This window comes from Papio anubis, chromosome 11 (assembly GCF_008728515.1).
Source record: "Papio anubis isolate 15944 chromosome 11, Panubis1.0, whole genome shotgun sequence".
In the NCBI taxonomy this organism is placed as follows: Eukaryota; Metazoa; Chordata; class Mammalia; order Primates; family Cercopithecidae; genus Papio; species Papio anubis.
The window spans coordinates 82,179,904-82,207,391 of record NC_044986.1 but is presented as its reverse complement, the minus strand read 5'-3'; the positions used below and the strand labels follow the sequence as shown (position 1 = coordinate 82,207,391).

Genomic DNA, 27,488 nt, shown 5'->3' with positions numbered 1-27,488 from the left:
CACGTTATGCACATGTATCCTAGAACTTAAAGTATAATAATAATAAAAAATAAATTAAAAAAAAGAAAGTAAAAAAAAAAAAAAAAAAAAAAAGGACCCACTTCTTCTAAAAAAAAAAAAAAAAAAAAAAAAGGCATCACTGCAGATGGGAGGGCAGCTTCTATCTTTCCAGCCCCTTATCACAGGTTTTGTGTACCACTTATTGTCCACATCTCTCCCATGGGTACTGAATCATAGCTTCCTTGCTTGGGAGTTGACAAGCTATGTCTTTTAGACTCATGTAGCTCTTTATACAAGACCACAAGACCCTGCTCATTGAAGACCCTCAATAAGGAATTAAAGGATGAATCTATTAAGAATGCAGGTCTCAATACAAGTTAAACTGACTCTAGATGCCTATATATATATATATATATATATATACATATATATATATATGTAAAACACTTTATTAAAGGAATCTCTGTCTCCATTTGTTGCATCTGCTTCCTCTGCTTCCTTGCGAGGCGGTATCATGAGAGGAAAATGTGGATTTATTTACTCATCCTGCCCAATAACTACTTGGGTATCTTGTAGATTCATCTCATTTACAAGCCATTCCCTTCCAGTTTCCTCCATAGCTATTACCACTTCTTTCTTTCTTAATGATAGTGTGGAAGGCAAACTAATTTCTACTAGCCTCTAGCTGTGAGATTTATCGAGAAGACTAACATGTTTAGAACAACTAACTCAAGGAAAAAAAAAACATTTATGTCATGGATTATTAACTTTGTCTTGACGAAATTAGTGAAGATCCTTTTGGAAATGGAGCTCTCCAGTCCATCTTTAGTCCCCCCTGCCAAATGGCTACTCTTGGGAAGATCATTCTGGTTTAGAAGTTTCTGGGAGGACCAAGAAGAACAGGGAATTTTTGCAATAGCATCCATCCCTTGGCTTGTCTATTGAGCTGGCCTCAGAAACTCTGTCATCCTCTATGAGGCCTGTGGTCAGGGCTTTCTGTGCTCTAAAGCCAACCAAGGACTATTATAGCAAATCAATTTGGTTCCTATTTAGCAGAACAAAAGGCCCTTGGAAGAAAAATACCTAAATATGTGACTCCTAGTGCTCCAAAAGCATTGCCTTTGCCAGCATGCAGCACTGTTGTTTATTTTTCCGACAAAGCACTGTCTTATTTGTGTGTTTCTCATTCTTGTTTCCTTGATAAGTTAGTTTAGGACTTGTCTGACTCAGCTAGTAATAAAAGTGATAACCAGTCCCTCAGAACCCTGAGACTTTGCTAAGATTTCACGGACATCTTTGCTTAGAGGAGAATCTGTAACGTACTCTGTCTCTGGAACTGTACTGCCCTGTGACATCAGGGCTGCAATTGAAGTAAGAGGCGTATTATCACATAGTCATCCCCCCATTTATATTCAAATGTGTTTCTAAGGGGTGACAGGCAAATGATATAAACTGTGTTGTGTGGTCACTGTGGAGCCGGATCCCTGAATTAAGCTTTGGGGGCTAATGTGGTATTACCATAAAATGGTCCCTCAGGTTGAAATTTCTCTTCTTCTTGTATTTAAAAATTGTCGAATGGCTTGATGGAATCATTCTTCCTCTGTGCTGCACACAATCTATTAGAGGATTTCAACCCCTCTCCCTCTGACATCCCTTTTTTTTAGGGCTTTCTGTACTCTTCCATGGCTAAAAGGTTTTTGTCAACCTGTTGGTAGAAGCCTGTCCTCTGGAGCTTCACCGAGCCTCCACATACCAGCTACCTTGGATTTCATGTCACTTTCAATGGTTTACTTAGCCCTAAAGACCCATATGGGAGCATTTAACACAGAGAGCGGGGAAGGCTTTGTTGGAGACAATTGCACAGGTGTTCTCCTTGGGTGCAACCGGCTGCTGTTCTGGCTGCAGGTGGCCATGCGTGCATTTGAAGCCCAGAAAACCTTGGGTGTGAACAGATAGCCCTCTTCACTCTTCACACCATCCCCTCAGATTCAGCAGTGAGCAGAGCTCCCTGCATCCCCCGTGCCCTCTGTTACCATCTGCTTCCTCCTGAGGCTTGGCTGTGGTGCCCTATCTCAGGACAGCTGGACTGGCAGCAGTTTGGCAGAGAGACTTCACCTGGCATGGATTTCTCAAGCTGTGACATCTGTGTGTCAACTTGTCCTCCCCGCTGGACCCTCTGTTAGCTGCTTGTCTAACTTTGCTGGCCAACCACAACCTGTCTGAGGATTTGGTCAGAGGTCAGTTCCTGCTGTTTGCCTCTGTGATGTCTCCCTGAACAGTCCACTTTGCTTGATTAATGACAGAGGGAAGAGAAAACTAGGCTCTTTAAAAGCCTGGAGGAAATGCAGCCTTTCTTAATGAAAACATTTCCCACACTTCCAGCTTTGGTGTTGGGAGGATAACGGTCTGGTTCTGACCCTGGCCTGCGATTCATCTTCCTTCGCCTCCAAGGATGATTTTTACCTTGATAATGCAGATGCACAACAATTCCCTGGGCCCCAGAGCATAACAAATACTAGGCTGGAATACCCCCAGATTTACTACAGAGAAGGTATGTGCTGCTGCCAGGAAGGCAGACAGTCTGGCCATCCAGCAGACACACCCTCCTGTCTTCCAGGGGCCTCTCCCTTCCCCACTCATGGGGGCAAAGGTCTTAGCTGGATCATCCTGGGAGCCTGCAGCACTCCTGAGGACCTCAACACACTTCATGGGGGACTTACATGCTCATTATCTTTGGTCCTGATCCTACTTCCAGGGATTCAATAACAGACCGGAACACCTGGGCTTCCAATGTGCCTGCCTCCACCCTGCCCAGTGCTTGCCCAGGTGGAAAGTCAGTGCCTTCCTGGTTTCAACAAGACAACAAATTCCCTTCTGCACAAGATATCCACTGTGGTCTGAATGTTTGTATCCCTCCAAAATTTCTATTTCGAAACCTCATCCCCCAGGTGACAGTATTAGGAGGTGGGATCTTTGGGAGGTGATGAGGGTGGAGCCCTCATAAATGGGATTCGTGCCCTTATAAGGGGCTGCAGAGACCAGAGTTCTCCTCTTCCACTCTGCCAGGACAAGATGAGAAGGCATCACCTATGAGCCAAAAAGCACGTCCTCACTAGAAACAGAATCTGTAGGCACCTTGATCTTGTACTTGCCAGGCTTCAGAATGGTAAGAAGTTAAGTTTCTGTTGCTTATAAGCCACCCAGTCTGTGGTTTTTTGTTGCAGTGGCCTGAGTGGACGAAGGCAGCCTTCACATCTCCTTGGGAGCCTCAGAGCCAGTGTTACACATGGTGGGATGTTGGGTGGGGCATTTGCATTGTAACTGCTCAAGCAGGATTCAGCCTTCGAAGCCCCTCCCCTCTGGGGAATGTGCAGTGTTTCTGAGCACTGCTCCCCTGCCCCCAGTGCTCCATCCATTTCCTCCCTCTGGATCTTGATTCCTTATTTTCTCATGAAGATCAATTTAACAGTCTTACTGGTGGCCTTTGCTCCTGCTGACACAAGGTATTTTCCTAAATAAAGTATAGTTACTGATGTAATAGAAATTCTGGTAATAAATTTTTTAAAAATCTATTTTTCCATCCCTGGTCCTCAGTCAACTTCTTGTGACTCATCTCTAATTATCCAGCAGCCAAGAGTGTCCACCTGGGTCTCTCAAGAGCTGCAAGCCCCCAACAAGAGCTCACGGCTGAGTTCTCTCCTGCTTCCCAGAGACACCTCCTACCTTTCCCGTTATCTTTCTGAGGACCCATCTCCTGCTTGGGTAACTGATGTTGGAAATTTATACCTTGCCAGGATCCTGCCATCTCAGGGAAATGCATAGCCTGAGATTCTGGTGGGAGATGGCCAGTTCCACATTTATTCACACAGAGCTCCCATCTCTTTCCCCAGCAGCCTCTATCCACCACCACTTGTCTTCTAAGAAGAGGCATCTTCTTTGCAAATGCCTTGACATCTCTTTAACTTCGTGTTTCTAAGAACATGTTCTTAGAAACCCCTCAAAATTGGGAAATTTAATTTCCACGTTGTAGCATGTTCTGATTAGGGAAACTGGCATGTGCACAGGCCCAGAGGCCTGAGAGAGCAGGGGAAGAGTTCATTGTGCCTGGGGCAAGGGGTGAGAGGCAAGAAGTTGCGAAGTAACTTGGAGGGGACAACAGCGACTGGGACTCTGCCCTTGGTGATGTGATGTGGAAGATGTGTATCTGAGAAAGGCAACTCTATGCAGTGTGGAAAGGGAGGATCTGAGACTGGAGACAGGTTAACCAGTGGTTACCATCTCCCTAGGGAAAAATAAGGGCACCTGAACTTCACCCCTAAAATGAGAGGTGACCATTGAGTGAGGACATCTGGAGGGTTCCCCAGGACTGAAACCTCTGAGCTGGGCAAAGGGTGGAGTGCAGAGCACCTGCCTTCCATGGATGCTGGACTGCAGCTGGCCTTTGTTCCAGCCATACCCTGCCTGCCTTCCCCATCTCCCCTGCACACCTTCCTGATCTCATTGCAGAATCCACTGTGCCAAAGGCTCCCGTGGCTGAGCCAGCCTTGCTGTGTGAATGTCTGGCTTTTGACTGCAGTGGGCCACACTGTCTCCCTCTCAGGAACCAGAGTCAGGGTATTATAGAGCTTTCCCCTCCACCCCCTGCCATGCAACACACACTCTCTGAGCCTTCCTGTGTTGGTACCTTTTATGAAACATCCTAGGAGTAGAGAAATGGCCTTTCCCTTAAAGGGCCGCCCTGCAACACCTCAGATCATGCAGCCCTGAAAGGTGCGGCTCAGACCCTGGGGGCTGTGGCAGCTGTGTCTGTGCTGCTGGGACCTGGAGGAGGCCAGGGACATGTACACAGGTGCTCAGGTGAGCAGATTTCAGGTGGGACTGGGAATTAATATTCAATGCTGATTCTTGCTTGATCTCTGACCCTCAAGCCTATAGGAGTCAGACATGTTCCCTTCGTGCCTTTGGAAGGCTTTAGGGACCAAGGGACTTTGTGGGAGAGGATGAGTGGTGTTGGAGAATACAAATTCATTTTCTCAGTAGTTCTCATGTTCTGCATCTAGACTCGTGCTGACCCCAGCTTCTGGGGACGTCCCTGGAGGAGCTCTCAGCTCATACATATTGAAATCAGGAAGCTGCTTAGATATTTTATTTGCCTCTTCTATTCCTTTCTGTCTCTGCTCCCTCTGAAAATGAAGATGCATGCAAAGATCTTAGAATAGTACTTGGCACACAGAGGTACTACCATCTGCATTCCACAGGTGGATAAATCAGGGCTGCCACATTGCACCTCTCCAGGGGCCCAGATCACACTGTATTTTATTATTATAAAGGTAAGTCTCAGAGTGTTCAACAGCTTGTTCAACATCACTCAGCAAATGGATGCTAATGGAGATCTACTTCACTTGTTCAATCAACATTTATTGAGTGCTTGCTGTATCCAGGCACTACTGTAGAGACCTGGGGTCCAGCTGTGAGCAAAGCTGGTCCAGGTTGGGATGAATCCAAAGCTGTTGTGGATCCTATTAGACCACTTGCCTAAGCTGCAACCCTGGTGTGAGAGTCATACTATATGGTAATTAGTGAAAGAGGAACTTACTGTAAATCTCTGGGGTGGCTAAATGAAACCATCCAGTCCCTCTTCCAGCTCTCTCCTCACTTATAATAGAGCCCACGGGCTCCCAGGAAGGCCTCAAGCCCTTTTCCTGGCTTCTGTCTGGCCTTGACTTCACTCCCTCTAGCATCTCTGACCTGGTTCTAGGTATTTTGCTTTGCTGCCAGGTCTCTCCTCTGCCATGCCCGTGGCCTTGGCACTTTGACCTGTCTTTTGCTTCTCAAATTTACTCTTACCTGGAATGCTTTTTTGGTTCCTGGAACTTTATGCTGCAGTGTTCCTAGGTCACCCAGAGCCCTGGGCTCCTGCTTGCATGGGGATGAGGGTTTAAATAGTGACAGCATCTGCTTGCTTGCCTTACCTTTGCTGATGGACTCTGTGCTGTGCCTAACCTAAAATATGAGGGAGTGAGGCAAGGACTTCTTCAAGCCAGGCCTCATTCTCTGCACCTGTGGTCTGTGGCTCCAGCCTGGGCTGTTGGCCCCTGGTGGTCAATGACGAGTGAGCATCCATGCATCTGGAAGCCTCTCTGCTTCCAGACTTCCTTCTCAGGGGCTTCACATGACCTACCATGATACTGGTATCCAGCTATCTTCCCTAAGGAAAGGCTTCTCTTATGTTTATCAGGCTCTGGAGAGAGCCCCAAGTTTAAACTGCCTTTCTGCCATCTACTTGTGATTTTTTTAATCCAAAAATCCCTTCTCAGAATCGGTTGTGAGGTTAGGGCCTTTCCTACCCTCTGCATTGCCACCAGTGAACTGTCAGCTAAAGTCAGTTTGCACAAAGTAGGTCGCCTCCGTGAGGATGCTGAGGTTGGAGTGCAGATGGGGGAGCCACAGATTATTACTGCAGTGTTAGATTATGCCCATGGCAGGGAGAGACAACATCTTACCAGAGAACAGTTAGGAGTAAGTGGAGTAAATGGAAACAGCTTCTTGGGAAGATCAAGAAGGTGTTTTGAGGAGGTTTTAGACAAGAACAAATTGCTGTTTGAAAAAAGGAGGCTCTCTCCAAAGTCAAGTTGGAGGGATAAAATCTCTTTTATCTGCGATTCATTTTCTATAATTTCTCTTTTTTGTAAAGCATGGTTAGTATATGCCTTCTGAGAAGATCCATCCATCCGTCCATCACTCCATCCATCCATCTGTCCATCCATCCATCCATCCATCACTTCATCCATCCAACCATCCATCCATCCATCCATCACTTCATCCATCCATCTATCCATCCATCCATCCATCTACTCATACATCTACACACTCATCTACCCTTCCGTTTGTGCATACATGTGTCTACCATGTGTTCAGCCATTAAACATACATTAAGTACCAGCTATGTGCTTTGATTGGTGCTGAGTTCTAGAGAGAGTACTTAAAGAGCTCGAAGTTTGCTGAGGTAAACACATTTATGAGCTGACAACATATGTAATGGAAGAGGGTACATCCAGGGTGATATGAGGGCAGTGGGAAGGCCTGCCTATCTGTGCCTGGAAAAGTGCATTGCTCAAGCCTGTTCCTGTGAACTGGTATGTATTTGCCCTTCCAAGTAGACATACTTGTGGAAGGACTGAGGGCTTCCTTTGGCCTTTCTGAGTCATGTCCTGCTTTTTCCTCTTTTTTCAAGACCTCTCTGCATTCATACATTTGTTGAGTACCTTGATTCATTGTGAATAGACGTGCTGAAGTGAAAAGGAGATTCCACTGGGTTCTGGTCAGAGCCACAGATGAGCTGGTGCTGTAGACTCTGCCCTGATGTGTAAGTGTGTGGATGGATAGGGGTAGGGGTCAAAGAGACCTGGCTGGTTAAATAGCAGCAGCTATGAGTGGGTGACTGGTAGACCCATGAATGTCTTGAGAAGAGAAATCTTCACATCATTAAGGATTCTCAGTTTCAAGTTATTCTTTTGGGTAAAGAAAAAAAAACCAAAAACAACAAAGCAATTCTAAGTGGCTTATATTCCTTATAACAACATCTCCATCATGGGTTTGTTTTCCAGAGGGGAGGAAGACTTAAAACACATGCAGTGGTGGGGGCTCCTGAGGGCTGGGGAGTTGCCAGCAACAAAGAGCGAATTAGTCCTGCTCATTGAGGAAATGCTCCTCTAGGCCTCAAGTGGCTGAGGGCACAGTTCTGTCATGGTGTTCTGTGTGCGGTGGGGGGTGAGCTCCCGGTGGGTGGTGGTACTTAGTTTTCCTCCTGCTGTCAAGTAAGCTCCTGTGAGCTGCAGGCCCCTGAAGAGGGTCAGCCCAGGCACTGACCTTCTGCTCCCCCTCAGTTCAAGGCTCTGGTTTTAGTACACTCTTGACACCTCTGCAACATCTGGCCATCGTCCACGTACCTATCACACCTACAGCATGCAGAGACCCTGGGCATGCAGCCCACAGTGGTCAGAGCTGGGTGACAGGACAGTGACAGGACAGAGCTCTTCAGCAATGGTCTGTGCACAAGGACACCTACAGGGGTGGCAGTCAGCTCTGCCTGGATGTGACATGCTGGGAATGGCCCTTGAGGACTGGACAGGCATAACGGGGCAGATGTTTGTGATGCCTTGCACCTCCTATTGGCTCATCTCAGACTTCAGCTTCAGCTGCTGGAGAGTTCCTGCCACCTAAGTTCTGATCTAAGGTTCTGCTTTTGGAGCACCTGGACTAAGAAACATGAGGAAGTAAATTGTGGGCAGAGAACAAGGCACAGAGGTGTTGTAGTACAGGGACATATTGAGGAGGGTGGGAGTGAGGCTGCGGGAGGAGGGGTTCTTTTTGCAGCCCAAGGAGCCTATTTGATCTTTGCAGGAGTCCTGTGAGGCTGACATGATCTCCTATTTTTATCTGGTGATTTTGTTTTTCTAAAATATTTTTAGCAGACGACTTGCTGCTTAGGCATTCAGAGAATGGTCCCCTTGACCCACTTTGGCTGAGGGTTGTTTGTGCAACAGTTATCAGTGGGGGCCCACAAATCTGACTGAGGGTGGACGTTACCTCGCCCTCACCCCCTTCCCTTCTCCTACTCCTCTCCTTTGTGCTCCAGTGTGCCCGTGGAGGGCTGGGGTGGTGTGAAGGTAACATCTGAGAACAATGCTGTGCTTCTCTCCCATTGGGCTCCCGCTGGGCCCCTGGGAGGGCGCGTTCTATCTTCCAGCTCCTCCACATCCAGATCGGGGTCTGTAGCCACACTCAGGAGGCTGAGCCTGGCCTGCCCACCCTAGACCCCACACATGGGTTGGGCCCCGATGCTGTAGTGTCGTTCTTCACACTGCTACCCTAGATTCTCACTCATGGCCTTGCTCTCCAGAGCTCTGAGACAGGCATGTGTCTCCTCTACCACTGAACTCACATCAGACAACTAAGCAGAAGGGTGGTCCTCAGATGGGCACAGTTGCAAATCCCAAATGTGTTCCCTGGATGGCAGTGGCTCCACTGCACAGCGGGCACCAGAATCCTCATCTCTTGTTACCACCGTCCTCGCTGTTACCTCGTCACTCAGGCCACCATTTACCCTAGGCCCATCCTGTGACCAGAGAGGTCTTTCTGAGGCCCAGGTCTGATCTCCAGCTTCCTGTATACAGACCCAACAATGGCGTCCTTCCCCCCTACAGTCACCTGTGTTGCTATTCCTCCTTAGCAAGTCCCTAAGTCTTTGCAGGGTTCAATCCCTGCTTCTCTCTTGATCCTGCTCCCTCTGTATTGTATCCATTGACACAGTCGTCTTGAGCTGCTTTCAATTCCTTTAACCCAAGGATCTGCCAATGGTGGCCCATAGGGCAAATCCAGTATATTGCCTGTTTTGGAAAATAATGTTTTATTGCACATGGCTGCACCCATATGTTTATATATTGTCTATGGCTGCTTTCAGGTTATAACGGCAGGGTTGAGCAATTGCAAAAGAGACCACTAAGCCTAAAATCTTTATGAGCTGGTCCTTTACAAGAAACTCTGGTGGACTGCGCTGTACCTGGCCCTGTCTCTTGACACCTTTATGCCCTTGCACATGCTGTGCCCTCCCTTTATCCCACTAATCCTTCAACCCTGAGCTTTCTGCTTATCCTTCCCTCTAACCTCCCTTACCTGAGTGGGTAACTTGCATGTGTGCACATCTCAATCAGCTACAGATCAGGGTTCTCCTTGCTGATGTACAGATGCACTTCCCACTCTAGTTCCTGAGGCAGGGCAAGGCCTTATTCCATTCAGGACTCCAGAAGCTGGCTGGGTTTTTGAACGTACACCTAAAAGCCAAGGATCTTGGCATAGATACTCAGCACCACAGCTTAGTGTTGGCATCCTGCATTCCACCTTCTTCCTGTGGGTTTCTCCAAAGCTCTCTGGAAATGCACCTGTGGAAAGGGTTTCACTGCCTCTGTCTTTGCAGATCTCCAACCTCTATCTGTATGACAGTGTTCTGATGCTGGCCAACGCCTTTCACAGGAAGCTGGAGGACCGGAAGTGGCATAGCATGGCAAGCCTCAACTGCATACGGAAGTCCACTAAGCCTTGGAATGGTGGGAGGTCCATGTTGGACACCATCAAAAAGGTATGTGTGAAGAGGCACCCCCAACCTGGCCAAAGAAAGGCCGCTTCTTACAACTCTACTGTGTTCCCCTCTAGCAGCTGGCCTGAAGCTAGGCTCTGTGTGGCTGCCCCAGTAGGCCTCTCCCCATTCCTCTCTCCTCGTCACTCTTCCTGTCCCAGCATCTGCAGGCCAGGTGAGCTGTGGTCCACGAATACATACTATCATTACTGTCCTCAATTTAATATAAGAATTTCTGAGAGGCTGAGCAACTTGCCCTTGGCCACAATTGTCAAGTAGGTATGAAATGGAGGCAGCTGCCTATCCCATGTCTGCAAGGTACCCCTCTATGCAGACCACCACTCCCCAAGAGAGGAGTGCACCTGTATGTGTGCTTGTGATGTATCTCATGTGCTGAGGAGGGATACTGAATTAGAAAGCTGGATTTGAAGTGAATTGAGTAATCTATGGACCATTTGTTAGAGTGAATTGACTTTTAGAGGTTTCAAAAGAGTATTTAGGGAAATCCATAGCATTAGGAGTTTATTCACAGTGAACTGCATGTGGTTTCAGTAGCAGTGAACATGCTGTAGTGTAGGTGAGAATCCACTACAGCCCAGGGCAGAGCAAGGGCCCCTTTTGGGCCCAGTGTTTCTGGGACTCTGTAGGCTCACAGGGACTATGAGAGATAAATCTGGATGAGAATCTCACCCTGGACTTGGAGAGAGAAAGGGGGTCACCATGACTCCCTCAGCCTCCTGCTGCCTCCTTCTCCTATAGAGCCCACTGAGCCAGTAGAGAGAGGCAGGGGGACGGTAGCCAGTCTATGCTGGATGCTGTGCTTTGTACCTATTTTCTCCTTCAGTCCTTGTGGTTTCTATGATGTGGAGCTGATTAACTTCAGGCCAAAGCTGGGAGATGGGCAATGTGCCCAATGTGGCACAGGTGGCAAAGTCAAGATCCAAGCTTGGGACCTGACTGTGCCCTCCAATGCACATGCTTGCTGCCCTGCAGCTTAACATCATGTGTCTGATATGTCTCTTGTTGACCTTTGAATTTCCTCTTGGGTCAGGCTAAGGTGAGCCCCTGGAACTGATTGCAAGGGGAGGACTAAGCTTCAAGAGGGCAAGGAGAAAAGCCGCCACTGTTTAATCTCATGGCTAGCATGGTGCCTGGCACATAGCAGGGACTCTAAGCATATAGACGGTATGAATGACAGGTGCAAGCCTTAGAGATTTCTCCCATAAGCAAATGTCCTAGAAAGTATTCATCCTGCTCTGAGGGCTTAGGACCACCAGCCTATTTGTCCTCATTACAGCCTGTCCATGGTCTCAAGACTGATTGCTCCCTTCTTGGTGACCACTTCCTTGCTCCTCTTAGCCTTTGGGATGCCATCCTTTACTTTAACCAGATTTTCCAATGGGTTTTTCTCCTCTTCTGCAGGGCCACATCACTGGCCTCACTGGGGTGATGGAGTTTCGGGAGGACAGTTCGAATCCCTATGTCCAATTTGAAATCCTTGGCACTACCTATAGTGAGACTTTTGGCAAAGACATGCGCAAGGTAAGCCCCAGGCTCCCTATCTTCCAATCTTCCTGCTATGGTGCCCCTGAAGACAGCAATAGCTACAGGATCCCTGGGCTCCCAGCAACTGTAAATTGGCACAGATATCCTCCCTCCCAGTCTCTCTCTGCTGATGCTACCATTGGCTGGTGTTTATATAGCATGCTAGGGAGTAGGTGCAGAGAGGTTTCCAAACAGAAATTGTCACTAATGGAGTCTCTTTGAGTAGAGCAGGGGTACCTGGTAACAACTGGGTTCTACTGCTTGGATCAGGGGGGCTGCTTGGAGGCTATAAAGGACAATATGTTTTCTCAGAGCAGTGAAATCAGCCCAACCACAGGGACAAGTGTGAATTGTGGTTGAGGCGGGAGACAGATGTTACAGCCTGAGTGTCCTCCAGATCCAAGAGTGAGACAAGGCCACAAACAGAAAACGGAGCTGCAAGGAGGGTGGAAATTGGAAAATGCCAGAGCCCAGCAGAAAGAGAAATGAGAGACAGATGAGTTGAACACTCAGAATGAGGTTTGACTTTTTTTATTTGGTGCTGGTGCTGGTGCAGGTGGCAGCCTGGGTCTTCCCAGTGATACTTTCCCTCTTCTTCCACCTCTTATGGGGGATAGAGAACAGTTTTTCAGGATTGTAGATAGTAGAGAGGTGGCCTTTTATCCAGGGTGGGGATCCCCACAGTTAAGGAGACCCATGACACCAAGAGTCTAACAGGGCTAGGACAAAGAGGCCCATATGGCAAGTAAGGGCTTGGAACAATTATCCAAGTGAAGGACCTCGGATGTGGTCACTGTGAGCCAATGTGGAGCTGATGGTGGGTATCCTGGTGTGGTCAGTGGCTGGCTGTCCTGGGCCTGGCCAACTCCACTGGCTTGGATGCACTTCCAGAAATAACCTGTACAGGAGAGACCAGAGATGGGACTACTCATGGTGTAGAAGACCAAGGCCACAGGGGCTTGATCTTCTCTGGAAATAATGAAAGCATTGACTGATTGGCATGTACTCAGGCATAGCCTCATGTAATCACAGACACGCTCACACACTCACACATGTACACACTTCATACACTTCGAAGGAAGATGTGTCCACTAATGATGGTACCTGGAGCATGAAGGACAGTCCTTGCAAGCAATGAGCTCTCAGCAGGGGCTGGATAAGCCCTCAGTAAAGAGCCCTCTAGCCTGACGTCAGCATTGGCTAGGAGCAGTGCTAGAGGGGGGAGGCAAGGGATAAGTGATGTTGGGGTACTGAGAATCTGGGTGGGGGACTTCTAAGGTTTTGCTCCTGAGGGCCAGGATAGAAAGACGCATGTGTGGACTGGTGGAGAGTGTGAGAGCTGGGGAACAGGGAGGGAGCAGTGTAGAGCTCATCAGTGACAGATGGGGCAGAAGACTAGCTTACCAGGGAGAGGCTGGGATGGCCTGGGTGCATATGTGATGGGGAGGTGGGGAATTTTTAGCCCACTCTGTGATGGAAGAGAGAGTCATGGATTGGTCATATAAATAATTGAAGATTCAATAATTTGTTGTGACACAATGTCTGACATACATGGCTTGATGACATTTTGGAGCTCAGAGGTTTGTTGGTGGCATCCTAGATGGAGCTGGCTAGCAACTATTCTGTGACTTCCCATGGAGGGCCAGGGTGTGACCTGTGATGTCCAGGAAGCCAGGGCTGGCCTATGATGTCTGTTAGGATGCCCAAAGCTGTGAGACTTGGTGAGGGGATGGGGATGGGTGGTCAGCACTGGTCTGGGTCATGACCACAAGAGATACGGGCTTGCACGGGGACTCCCACCAGGTAAGGAGGGTTCTTTCAGTCACTTTGGTATGAAAAAGCTTGCCAAGTGTAGCTGGCTGCTGAAATAACTGTTCATATTGACCATGGTCCTGGCGCAGTTGCCTTCATCCCCAAGTCTTATTCTGAAGTTAGGTCCTGCCTGCCGGCTCCTTCCGTCTCCCACCCACTTCTTTTGGTGGGAATGCTGGTTGTGGAGGTCCCTGCCTTGTCTTAAGCAGCTGACCCTCCAGTCCTGTGCCTGGCGCCCTGCTGGCCACCTCAGGTGCCTGAGAGATGGGGAGGCACTGTGTCCTCCACTTCCTGTTTCAGGTGTCTGGGCCTTTTATGTTGCCAAGGCAACATGCCTCAAAAACCCCGAAGCCAGTGGGAGCTGGAATCTCTCAGTATAAGGAGCTTTGAGCAGGAGGCCTGAATGTAATTGAGTTGGAAGGGAAGCTGATTTTCAAGTGGGCTTTATGTTAAAATGTATCTTTTTGTCATTTTAAAATCTGCCCTTAATGACTGCATATCCTAGTTGTTATCTGTCTGCCTGGCAGCTTATCACTGCTAAGGGGAAGTTATCTGGAAAGCAGGGAATGGGATTTACTATAGCAAATGTTTGTGATTCAGGCCTAGGGTGCATTAAAGCAAGTCCGGGGGGTTTCACGTGAACCAAGGAGAAGGGATTAGGACTGTATCATGGGGGTAGGGCAGCATTTGAAGGCAGAGCTGAGTGGTGGTTTCGGATGGGAGATGGGGCTGTGAAGGGTGGGGCTGGAAAATCATGGTAACTTAAAAATAAAGGACATTCACATAAGGAAGAAAAAAATTGAGGATGGGTGACAAATTTGAGGGTAGGGTCCTGAGCCACACCAAAACAGTGCCAAGATCAGTTATCTAAGGAGTGCCCAAGGTCAGAGTCCAAGGGGTCGCAGCTCTCTTGGCCATGCAAGGTGCACAGCTGCTGGAGGAGCCGACTGGGCAGACTCCTAGATCCTGTTATGCTGGGCAGGGGCAGCATTCCCTGCAAAGATTATATATGTCATATATGAACAAATCAGACACAGACTAAGCAGTTTCTTTAAGACTTAAACCAAGAGGCATCTTTTAAATTAAAGACCAAGATATTTTCTTAAACTAAATACCCTGGAGGGAAATCTCAGGGACAGTGAGTCACCCAGACATTTTAGATTAAGTGGTATCAAGAGACTGTAGATTACTCAGCCCCTTCATTGGAGGGAAGGAGTGGGTGATCGCCTTTCACTACGGGGTGCTGGACAAATACTAATTCAATTCAATTATCTCATTCAGGAAGTGTGTTCTTAGTGAATGAGCTTTGTATGGAAAAATCAAAGGTCTATGTCATCAGCTTGCTGTGTAACTACTAGCAAAATATTAATTGTCTGTTTTGTACTTGGAGCTGTCTGGCATGGGTCTGCCACCAGGAGAAAGGTTTGCTGGAAACTCTTCCAGCTCTCACAGGCATTGGTCTAACATTTGTCTTGGTGGGGTGGGGGGTGGTATATGCTTCTTCTATCCTATGGGAGGCATATTTTTTTTCAGGGCTCAGAACTGTAACAGGACCTCCACAAATTTCTATTTGGCTTTCTTTCTCTTTGTTCAGACAGGAATCTCCAAAGGAGGATGCCATGAACATGTCCATGTAAATGTCCTTAGCTCATGATTGAGCTCTGACAGATCTGTCAGAGCCACCTGTAGTCAAGTTTCCAAAGGTGGGGTGTGTGGGAAGCTGCTAGGTGTAGGGAGCGGGCAGGAGCTATTAAGCATCCACGGTATCCAAAGGTACATTGTACGTATGTTGTCTCATTGACCTGGGCCTTTGCTTTGCTCCTGGTTCTGCCTCTCCTGAGTTTTTGCACAACTTCCCTTTTCTGAACCTTTGTTTCTTCAGAGGAAAGTTACAGGTAATATGAGCCTACTTGTTGGATGGAGGGGTCAGTCAGTGTAATGACACTGTGCAGCACTTGGCAGTGAGAGCGTGCTCATATGGCACAGGGCATCAGCTTTGGGCAAATGGGACTGTGCATTTTCTCTGAGCGTATCTATCTCAGACTCCACAAGAGCAGAGAGGCACAGGAAGGCCTAAAACACAGCTTCCAGCCTGACAGTACCCTAGATTATAGCTCCAAAGCCAAGGCCAGAGATGGGAGGCTCCCTCTTGCAGCCCTGAGCTGGTACAGCTGGGATCACTCAGCTCTGTGTGCCAGGGCAGTGCCAAACTCCCCTTCTATGCCTGGCAGCAGATGTCCATTCCTTATAAAGACCAAGGGCTGTGAGGGATCTGTGGAACTTCACCTCTGATAAGATTTTATTTTCAGGGCTGTTTTGTTGTTGGTGTAATCATTGCAAGAAGAAAAACGTGGGTGTCTTTTTTTTTCCCCCCACAAGCATGACTTGCTTAGATAGGAGCACTAGTTATAGCCCAGAGGAAACATTTCTCCATGACCTGATTGCTGAAGCTGTCCGCCTTTCTCCATCCTAATGACATTGTTGTAGGGAACTCATTCTCTTCCACTAACTCCTGGTCCCTTGTGCTTGAAAACCCTGGGAGAATTGCCAACTGCTCGCAGGCCCTCTGAACCTCATTTTCTGTGGGTGGCATCCACCCGATTCAGTGGCTCAGTGGAGGGCAGCGGGTGTCCTTGGGCAGGAGAGTGGGGGAAGTAGGCAGAAGCATCTGGACAGCCTGTGGCTTTGTTTTATGCCTTGCATCCTGGATGAGGGAGACCCTGATGTGGTGTGAGACAACAGAGCTGTTTTCTTCTCCTTTCTAGAATCAGGTTAGGACCAAGAGAGGCTGAAGGAGTATTTTGTCCAGGGGATCAAGTTTTTCTCTGGCCCTACAAAGTCTGGTCAATCAGGATCTTTCTGGGACCCAAATGTATTAATATACATAGAAGCACGTGTGCTGGTTGCAATAGGTGGGGAATTGGGGTCTGAACAGCTAAGTTTGGGAAAGAGAGGCCCAGAGACTGGGGAGATGCATAGTACCAGCAAGCATGATGCTGTGCTGGGCTTGGAAGGCAGATTTCCTGTGAGTGAGAGGGGGTTAACAGAGGACCCAGAACATCCTTTCTGAACTTGAGGTGATGCAGTTCTGTGACTCCCTCTCTCCCCTTCATCTCACTTTCTGCTCCAACCTTCCCCAGCCAGCATTAGGGCATCACAGTCCCTTCCTGTTGGCTGGGAGCCTGCTGAGTTGAAATTTCCACCACTGCCCTTGGCTCAGCCTCCCTGTTCCAGCGATTTCCCAGGGAAATAGAAGGGCCTCATTCCCCTTTACTAGTTTAAGATGCCTCTTCTGACTTCTCTGTCAATGTTGATTCTTCATAAAAGCTGGCTTTGGATGGGAATCAAATGCCCCCCTTGATGTTGCATCCCTGGGAGAGCCTTGTGACTGCTGATAATTCACTGAGTAATAACTGCTCTTTGTGCAGCGATTGCCACGCCGTGAGACCTCAGTCCTCCCTGAGCTTGAAAGTGCATCATTAACATTCTCGTGCAGATCCACTATGCGGTGTTACAAATTGCCCCAAATTCTCGGGTTCAGAAGTTGTAAGAGGTGAAGCCAGGTTGAAAAGGCTAACTCGTAATGAGGTAGAAGCTGCCTTTACCTGGTGGCTCCAGCAGTTGGTGCTAGGAGCCTGGGAAGTGGGCACAGCAGTGAGGAGGGGGATATGGGTGGAGGTGGGGCTGCGAGGATCTAGTCTGAGGACTGTGCAGTGTCTCTATTAAGCTGCTCTCATAGAGACTCCCGGCTGTGCACAGTGAGTTGAAGAAGAGAAATAAACTTGAGTCTCTTCATGGATTAACATTCTTCCAGTGTATTTTCAAAGTAAAATGTCAACCGTTCTGAACCCTTGTGCAGAACTATTTTTGACAGAGCCGAGAACTGAAACAAACACTGCTGCTTCATCCCAGTGAAGAAATAAGGAAAGGATGCAATTAAGTATTTCATTTTAGGTAGTGTTTTATCAATACATACCCATTAAGGATAGAATGTTCAGAAAATACAGATAAATGAAAAGAAGAATGTAAAACTCAGCTACAATCTTTAAACCAAGAAATAAATACTGTTAATGTTTCTGGTGTATTTTCTTGTGTGTTTTTTTTTTTTTCTCCCTCTGTACATAGAGATCATGATATGTATATTTATCAAATTGCTATTTATTGTAATACATTTTATATCCTGGCCTTCCTACTAAATGTTATATTGGTAATATTTCCTCATTTCTTTGTGCTTTACAACTGTGATTTTTTCAGTGGAAATACATTACTCAACTTCCAGGCAGCCATCATTTATTGCATCTTCCTATCTGATGAATATTTAGGTATTTTCACCACATTTATTATAGAATAGTGTTGTCATGAGCATCTAAAATACATAGTTTTAATTATATCTATATTTACTTCCATATTATATTTTTTAAGAAGTAGAATTACCAGAACAAGAATATTAATTCTTTTAGGCTCCTAATGTACGTGATACGTATTTTCAAATTGATTATAGAAAGGCCTAATAACTTTCACATCCATGAGTAGTATATAAAGTCTATGTTATATGCTAAAAAATATGGTTAATATGTATTAAGCATTTTTGCTAGTTTGGTAGCAGGATGAAAAAGTGATATACTAAATTTGCATTTCTTGTGAGATTATACATCTTAAAGTATAATAATTGGTCATTTGTATTTCACATTTTTGTAAATTATACCTCAGGTTCTTTGCACATTGTAAACCTATATAACCTCTCTTTCAGAAAGGGATTGATAGTTATTTGTGTTTAATGTTTTGTTCCAATAAATAGTTTGCCTTTGAATTAAAAAATATTTTCACATACAGACATTAAAAAATGCATGTGGTCAAGTAATGAGATTATCCATTTGCATTTTTTTATATTTGCGTTTTTTAGAAATTATACCCAATTCACAAAGTAGATACTGTTTACTCATACTTTCTTCCAGTTATTTTTGTGGTTTGATTTTTTTTTTTTTTTCCCTACAAAATCTACCATCTAACTGGGATGGATTTCGGATAAATTGTGACATAATGTCCTAGCTTTTACATTTTTTCACTAAATGGTTTCTACTACCATTTATACAGCAGAGCTTCATTTCCCTATTGACTTGAATATCACATTTTATTATAAGCTATATAAATTTGCATATCTCCTCATTGATTTTTAGAAATTATTAATCATTTTTCTTTTTTCTCTCAGCTTAAATTTAATTCACATTTGTACATTTTCAGAATGTGCTTGTCTTCAGGTAACAGAATGTCCACCTTAAGTGGATTACACAATAAGAAAGACTTACTATCTCACATTAAAGAGGACTGCAACTAGGAAGGCTTCAGGGTTGGCCAAATCAGTGATTCATTGCTGAGCCCAAAGGCCCAGGTCTTTTTCATATCTCAACTTGGCTGTTCTCAGGCCACAGTCTTAATTTTTCTCATAATTTCAGAATGACTGTGGCAGTTCAAACTGTCATACCCAGAAAGATAGCAGTAAGTAGAAGAAGAGTACTCTTTTCTGTGTGTCTCCATTCTGTAAGTGAAGAGCCCTTTCCTAGAAATTGGTCCTGGCTTACTGTGCTATTTTATATCATTTTTTTTTTTTGTTATAGCAGGTGAGGGTTTCCTGTTAGATGCATAAGTAACATTGGCAGAATTTCTCTCTCAGATGCTTGTGTTCAGCTTGTGTTAGGCTTGTGCTCTTTTCATAACATGGAAAAGAAATTGCTCATTCTTTTGTACTTGCATAGACAGAGCTCTTGAATGTTGGAAAGAATTTGACTGTACAATTTTCTGGACTAGTTGCTGGTTTTGGAGATATTACTTTTGTATCTTGGAAACTTTCTTTCCTGGTTTCTACATTTCATTTAATCATTTTTAGTAATCTGCTTCACTGAAAATCTTGCAGTTCACTGGAATTTTCAAATTCATTACTTACAGCTCTATATAGTACTTGTAAACAATTTTAAAAATACTGAGCTGTTGACATAACTCCTTCTTCATTCCTATTTTTACATATTTGTGTTGTCTTGCTTTATTTTTTGATTAGACTTGACAGCAGATTTTTCTATTGATTTTTTTTCAAAGAACTAGGTCTAATTTGTTTAATCATTTTTTGTATTTTTTTCTGTCTGCCTGCTACATAATAATTGTTTTATTGTTATTTATCACTTTTTGAGACACTGTCACTCTGTTGCTGAGGCTGGAGTACAGTGGCACAATCATGGCTCACTGCAACCTCTGCCTCCTGTGTTCAAGTGGTTCTTGTGCGCCAGGCTCACGAGTAGCTGGGACTACAGGCACATGCCACTATGCCCAGCTGATTTTAATAGAGATGGAGTTTCACCATCCTGGTGACACTGATTGCAAACTCCTAGCCTCAAATGATCTGCCCCCCCAGTCTCCCAAAGTACTGGGATTACAGGTATGAGCCACTGCACCTGGCCAATTTTATTGCTATTTTTAAAAACTTTTTATATGAGGTGTTAGATAATTTATTTTTATTCTTTCTTGTTTTGGAATGCCTTGTTTTATTCTGAATATAGTTGTGACTGAATTCTTAGTGGTTTTGCTAATATAAACTGAAGCATAAACCTCATACAGAAAAATGTTGAAATCTTATATGAATCACAGTGAATTTTCAAAAGTGAACATGCCCACACAGACAACACTTACATTAAAGAACGTCATCAGCACCCTCAGAGTTCTCCCCTGTGCACCCCTTTAGTCACCACACCCACCAAACGGAACCAGTTTTGATATCTAATGACCTTAATTAGGTTTTTCCTGTTTTTAACTTGATATCAGTGATATCAAATGTTCCATACTCTTTCGTATCTTACTTCTTTTGCTCAACAGTGTGTTAGTAGGATTCATTATTATTGTTGTATGTAGTTTTAGAAAATTCATCATTGTGTTTTACAAGGAATTTTTATTATCATACAGGTATAGAAAGGCCAACAAATCAGGAGATGACTGCCATTGAAAAGTTAGGTTGTTACTCACAGTTCCCCAGAGGAGCATGCACAGCACACTAGACAGGACCACAGGGTCAGTCAGGAGATGGAGGAAAACCTGAGCAAGCTTCATACTTATTTTTCAAGATCAACTTGGTGATTCTTGACTCTTTGCATTTTCTTATACATTATAAAATTATATTTTTATTTTCCATAAACAAATTTGGGATTTTGACTGAGATTGCCTTGACTCTTGATCAATTTGGGAAGTGTTAATGTCTTACCAATATGGAGTAACGTAATTCATGAATATAGTATACCCCTCAATTTATTTATGGCTTCTTCAATTTCTCTCAGTAAAGTTTTGTAGCTTTCACTGTAGAGATCTGAATAACTTTTGTTTGATTTATTCCTGGATATTGATTTATGATTATATGTAGTAAATTTCAAATTGAGTTTTCTACTTGTTACTGTGTGTATATAGAAACGGAATTGGTTTTGTATATCAAACTTATTTCCAGTGAACTAACTGTATTTGCTAATTTATTTTGCTAGTTTACCTTTAGATTATTTTAGATTTTCTGTATACACAATCATGTCATCTATAACTAATAAAACTTCTATATTTGCATTTCTAATTGCCATTATTATTATTATTTTTTTGAGACAGAGTCTCGCTCTGTTGCCCAGGCTGGAGTGCAGTGGCGTGATCTCAGCTCACTGCAAGCTCCGCCACTTGGGTTCACACCATTCTCCTGCCTCAGCCTCCCAAGTAACTGGGACTACAGGCACCCGCCACCACTCCTGGCTAATTTTTTGTATTTTTAGTAGAGACGGGGTTTCACCATGTTAGCCAGGATGGTCTCGATCTCCTCACCTTGTGATCCACCCACCTCAGTCTCCCAAAGTACTGAGATTACAGGCGTGAGCCACCGCGCCTGGCCTCTAATTGTTATTTTTTAAATTTCTTTCTCCTGTCTTGTTGCATTAGTTAGGGTCTTTAGTTCAAGTTAAGTAGATGTAATAACAATGGATGTCTTTATTTTGTTCTTGATGTCAGAATATAATTTGTAATAATTTATTCTTTAATATGTTTGCTACATAATTTTGGTTTAATGTTCTTTTTTCAGATTAAGAAAATTCCCTTGAATTCCTAGTTTACTAATAGTGTTATCAAGAATGAGTGTTACATTTATTTAAAGGCTATTTTGCATCTATCAAGATAATTATATAATTTTTATTCTTGCTCTTTCCTGTTAATATGATAAATTATGTGGCTATATTCCTTTTTGATGGTGCTCATTTCTCTTTATTGCACGAATATCATACCATACCATACTGTTATTATTATTTTATAGTATATTCCAATATTTGCTAAGTTTGATACCATCCAATTTATCTTCCTTTTCAGAATATTTTACAATTACATTTTTATTTTGAGTTGGTATAGATTTACATGCAGTTTTAGTAAATAGTATAGAGAGATCCAGCATACCCTTTATTCAGTTTCCTCAGTGGTAACATCTTGAGATGCAATAACACAATAAGGATACTGACATTGATACAACCTATGGATCTCATTCAGATCCACATTTTCCCAGTTTCATTTGTGTGTGTGTGTCTGTGTGTATTTAGTTGTATTCAGTATTTTCCTGCGTGAGCTGATATATCCACTACCACATCCAACACACAATTCTGTTACCAAGAAGATTCCTTCCCCATTTGCTCTTTTATGACCACATGGACCTCACTTATACCTCCCTGCCCTTCTTGTTCCTACCTCCTGATAACCATAGTATTTTCTATTCTCCATTTCTAAAATTTTGTCATTTAAAAAACGATATATAGATTGAATTGTATAGTATAATAATTTTTATTGGCCTTTTCTCACTCTAGAAAAAAAGGCATAATTTTCTAGAGGTTCCATCCAAGTTGTTGCATGTATGAAGAGTTTCTCCCTTTTATTGTTGAGTATTATTTTAAAGAATAGATGTGTCCCTATTTGTTTAACCATCCACCCATTGAAGAGCATCTGAATTGCTTGCAGTTAGGGCAATTATGAATAAAGCCACTATGCGCATTTGTGTGCAGGTTTTCTGGGATAAATGCCCGAGAGTGCAATTGCTGTGTCATATGGTAATTACATGTGTAGTGTTAAAAAAAATAACAGCCGAACTCTTTTCCAGAGTAGCTGTACCATTTTATACTTCAGCCATGAAATGCATAAGAAAATGCCTCTACATCCTCACCTGCATTTTGTGTTATCACTATTTTTTATTTAATAATTGCACAGAGATATCTTATTGTGGCTTTAATTTGCACTTCACTGATAGTCAGTAGTGTTGAAATTTTTTTTATGTTCATATTTGCCTGTTTGCCATCTGGATATCCTCTTCAGTGAAATGTCTGCCCAAGTCTTTTGACTGTTTTTCTAAGACGATTGCTTATATTGTGCTGTTGAGTTTTCAGAATTCTTTATATATTCCAGATACTAGTCTTTTAATGGATATATAGTTTGCAATCATTTTATTGCAATTTGTAATTGGCTTTTCCTTTCCTGTTGAGGACTTTTTGCAGAGCTAAAGTTTTACATTTTAATGAGGCTAAGTGTATCAATTTTTCCTTTTATATATCGTGCTTTTGGTGTCAAGTCTAAGAATTCTTTGCCTATCCCTATATTCCAAAGATTTTCTCCTATTTTTTTTAAAGTTTGATATTTTCATATTTTTAAGTCTATAATCCATTTTGAATTAATTATTTTAGACATTGTGAAGTTTAGGTTGAAGTTCTTTTCTTTGCCTATAGGTATCCAATTGCTTCACCACCATTTGTTTAAAAGACAGTCCATCCTCCATTGAATTGCTTTTGGATCTTTGCCATAAATCATTCTGGCATATTTGTGTGGGTCTATTTCTGGGTTCTCTAGTCTATGCCATTGATCAGTGTGCCTATCTTTATGACCCTGTGTTGATTACCAAAATGTTTCATACATCGTTGGATTGTATTTGCTAAGACATTATGGGGGATATTGCTATTCTGAATTCATGAGAATATTGAGGTTTAGGTTTTTTTTTTGCTGTTGTACTATCATTGTCTGCTTTAGGCATCAGGGTAGTATTAGCCTCATAAAATATGTAGGAAAACATTTGTTTTTCATCTTTTGGAAGAGATTGTGTAGAATTTGGTTTTAATTCCTTAAATGTTTGATATAATCCTCCAGTAAAATCATTATAGCCTGGGGATTTCTTTTACAGGAGCTCTTAAATTACAAATTAAATTTCTCCAATGGTTATTGGGATATTCAGATTATCTATTTCATCATGGTTGACTTCTGGTAGTTTGTAGGAAATAATTGGTCATTTCTTCTAACTTGTTAAATTTATGAGTGTAATGTTGTTTGTATTTTCTTTTATTGTTTAAATGGCTACAGCATCTGTAATAGTATCTCTTGAGTTATTCCTGACATTCGTGATTTGTCTCTTCTTTATTATTATTTTTATTAGTCTTGTTAGAGGTTTATCAATTTTATTGACTTTTTCAATTCTTATTTTAAGTTCAGGGTTACATGTTTAGGTTTGTTACATACGTAAATGTGTGTCATAGGGGTTTGTTGTACAACCGGGTATTAAGCCAAGTACCCATTAGATATTTTTCTGATCTTCTCCCTCATCCCATCCCCCTACTCTCTAATAGGCCTCAGTGTGTGTTTTCCTCTATGTGTCCGCATGTTCTTATCATTTGGCTGCCACTTATAAGTGAGAACATGCAGTATTTGATTTTCTGTTTCTATTCTGCTAAGGATAATTGCCTCCAACTCCAACCATGTCCTTGCAAAGGACATGATCTTATTCTTTTATGTGGCTGCATAGTATTCTAGGGTATATATGTACCATATTTTCTTTACCAGTCTAACATTGATGGACATTTAGGTTAATTCCATGTCTTTGATATTGTGAATTGTGCTGTAGTGAACATACACATGCATGTGCTTTTATAATAGAACAATTTGTACTCTTGGGATATACACTCAGTAATGGGATTACTGGGTTGAATAGTATTTCTTTTTTTAGGTCTTTGAGGAATTGCTACAATCTCTTCCACAATAGTTGAACTAATTTACACTCCCAGTAACAGTATATAAGTGTTCCCTTTTCTCCAAAACCTCGCCATCATCTGTCATTTTTGACTTTTTAATAATAGCCATTTTGATTGGTATAAGATGGTATCTCATTGTGCTTTTAATTTGCATTTATTTAATGATCAGTGGTGTTGGGCTTTTTTTCATATTATTTTTGGCTACCTGTATGTCTTCCTTTGAAAAGTGTCTGTTCATGTTCTTTGCCCACTTTTTAATGTTTTCTTTTTGATAAATTTGTTTAAGTTCCTTATAGATACTAAATATTAGACCTTTGTGAGATGCGTAGTTTGCAAAAATTTTATCTCATTCTGTAGGTTGTCAGTTTACCCTATTGGTGCAGAAGCTCTTTCGTTTAATTACATCCCATTTGTCAATTTTTGCTTTTGTTGCAATAGCTTTTGGCCTCTTTGTCATGAAATCTTTGTTCATACCTATGTCCTGAATGATATTACCTAGGTTGTCTTAGAGAGCTTTTGGAGTTTTGGGCTTTACATATAAATTTTTAAGCCATATTGAGTTAATTTTCACATATGGTGAAAGGAAGGGGTCCAGTTTCAATCTGCATATGACTAGCCAGTTATTCCAGCACCATTTATTGAATAGGGAATTTTTCCCTATTGCTTGTTTTTGTCAGGTTTGTTGAAGATCAGATAGTTGTATGTGTGTGGACTTATTTGTGGGTTGTCTGTTCTGTTCTTTTGGTATAGATGTCTGTTTTTGTACCAGTACCACGCTGATTTGCTTATTGTAGCCGTATAGTATGGTTTGAAGTAGGGTACCCTGATGCCTCCAGCTTTGTTCTTTTTGCTTAGGATTTCCTTGGCTATTCAGGGTGTTTTTTGGTTCCATATGAATTTTAAAATGCTTTTTCTAGTTCTGTGAAGAATCTCAATGGTAAGTTAATAGGAATAACGTTGAATCTGTAAATTGCTTTGGGCAGTATGGCCATTTTAGCAATATTGATTCTTTCTATCCATGAGCATGAATGTTTTTTTTTTCATTTGTTAATGTCATCTCTTATTTCTGTGAGCAGTGTTTTGTAGCTCTCTTTGTAGAGATATTTCACTTCCTTGGTTAGCTTTATTCTTTTTCTGGCAATTGTGAATGTGAGTATGTTCCTGATTTTGCTCTCTGCTTTACTGTGCTTGATGTATAGGAATGCTAGTGATTTTTGCACATTGATTTTTGTACCCTGAGACATTGCTGAAATTCTTTATCAGTTTAAGAAACTTTTGATTGGAGTCTATGTGGTTTTCTAAATATAGGATCATATCATCTGCAAACAGGGATAGTTTGACATCTCCTCCTCCTATTTGGATGCCCTTTATTTCTTTCTCTTGTTTGATTGCCCTGGCCAGGGATTCCAATACTATGTTGAATAGAAGTGATGAGAGAGGGCATCCTTGTCTTATGCCAGTTTTCAAGGGGAATGCTTCCAGCCTTTGCCTATTCAGTATGATGATGGCCATGGGTTTTTAATATATGGCTCTTATTATTTTGAGGTTCAAGGATATTGGTCTCAAATTTTCTTATTTGGTTGTATCTCTTCCAGGTTTTGTATCAAGATGATGCTGGTCTCATAGAATGAGCTAGGGAGGAGTCCCTTCTCCTCAATTTTTTAGAACAGTTTCAGTAGGAATAGTACCAGCTCTTCTTTGTACATCTGGTAGAATTCAGCTGTGAATCTCACTGGTCTTAAGCTTTTGGGGTTGGTAGGCTATTTATTATGGCCTCAATTTCAGAGCTTGTTATTAGTCATCCAGGGCTCAATTTCTTCCTGGTGCAGTCTTGGGAGGGTGTAGGTGCCACAAATTTATGCATTTCTTCTAGATTTTCCAGCTTATGTGCATAGAAATGTTCATAATATTCTCTGATGGTTGTTTGTATTTCTGTGGAGTCAATGGCAATATGCTGCTTTTATTTCCGATTGTGTTTATTTGAATTTTCTCTGTTTTCTTCTTTATTTGTCTAACTGGCAGTCTATTTAATTTAATTTTATTTTTTCACAAAACCAGCTCTTGTATTCATTGATCTTTTGAATGGTTTTCCTTCAGTTTAGCTTTGATTTTGGTTATTTCTTTTCTTCTGCTAGCTTTGAGATCTGTTTGCTTTTGGTTCTCTTTTGTTTTTTGTTGTAATGTTAGGTTGTTAACTTGAGATCTTTCTAACTTCTTCATGTGGGCATTTAGTGCTATAAATTTCACGTTAACACTGCCTTAGTTGTGTCTCAGAGGTTCCGGTACATTGTGTCTTTGCCTTATTAGTTTCAAATAACTTCTTGATTTCTGCTTTAATACTATTATTTACCAGAAAGTCATTCATACAATCCATGTAATTGGATGCTTTGGAGTAAATTTCTTTGTCTTGATTTCTAATTTAATTACACTGTGGTATGAGAGACTATTATAATTTTGGTTCTTTTGTGTTTGCCGATCAGTGTTTTACTTTGGATTATGTGATCAATTGTAAAATATGTTCCATGTGGCAATGAAAAGATGTTTATTCTGTTGTTTTGGGGTAGAGAGTTCTGTAGAGATCTATAAGTTCTGTTTGATCCAGTGCTGAGTTCAGTTCCTGAATATCTTAATTTCCTCTCTCAGTGCTCTATCTAATATTGTCAAAGGGGTGTTAAAGTCTCCCACTATTATCGTGGGAGAGTCTGAGTCTCTTTGAATGTCTCTAAGAACTTGCTTTATGAGTCTGGGTGATCCTGTGTTGGATGGATATATATTTAGGATAGTCAGATCTTCTCACTGAATTGAACACTTTACCATTATGCAATGTACTTCTTTGTCTTTTTTGATCTTTATTGGTTTAAAGTCTGTTTTGTCAGAAACAAGGATTGCAACCTCTGCTTTTTTCTGTTTTCCATTTGCTTGGTAGATTTTTTTCCTTTCTT

The 27,488-nt window shown here is 42.8% G+C and overlaps 1 protein-coding gene across 2 annotated transcripts in view; it reads left to right on the top strand.

The window, feature by feature from the left end:
• The window catches only part of GRID1 (glutamate ionotropic receptor delta type subunit 1), a 784,539-nt gene that overhangs the window by 500,000 nt on the left and 257,051 nt on the right, over window positions 1–27,488 (top strand). For both annotated transcript variants that reach the window (XM_003903675.5, XM_021943982.2), the window contains exons 7-8: window positions 9,977–10,138; window positions 11,558–11,677. In XM_003903675.5, the coding sequence (XP_003903724.5) occupies window positions 9,977–10,138; window positions 11,558–11,677 (282 nt within the window). The remainder of the gene's footprint in view (window positions 1–9,976; window positions 10,139–11,557; window positions 11,678–27,488) is intronic.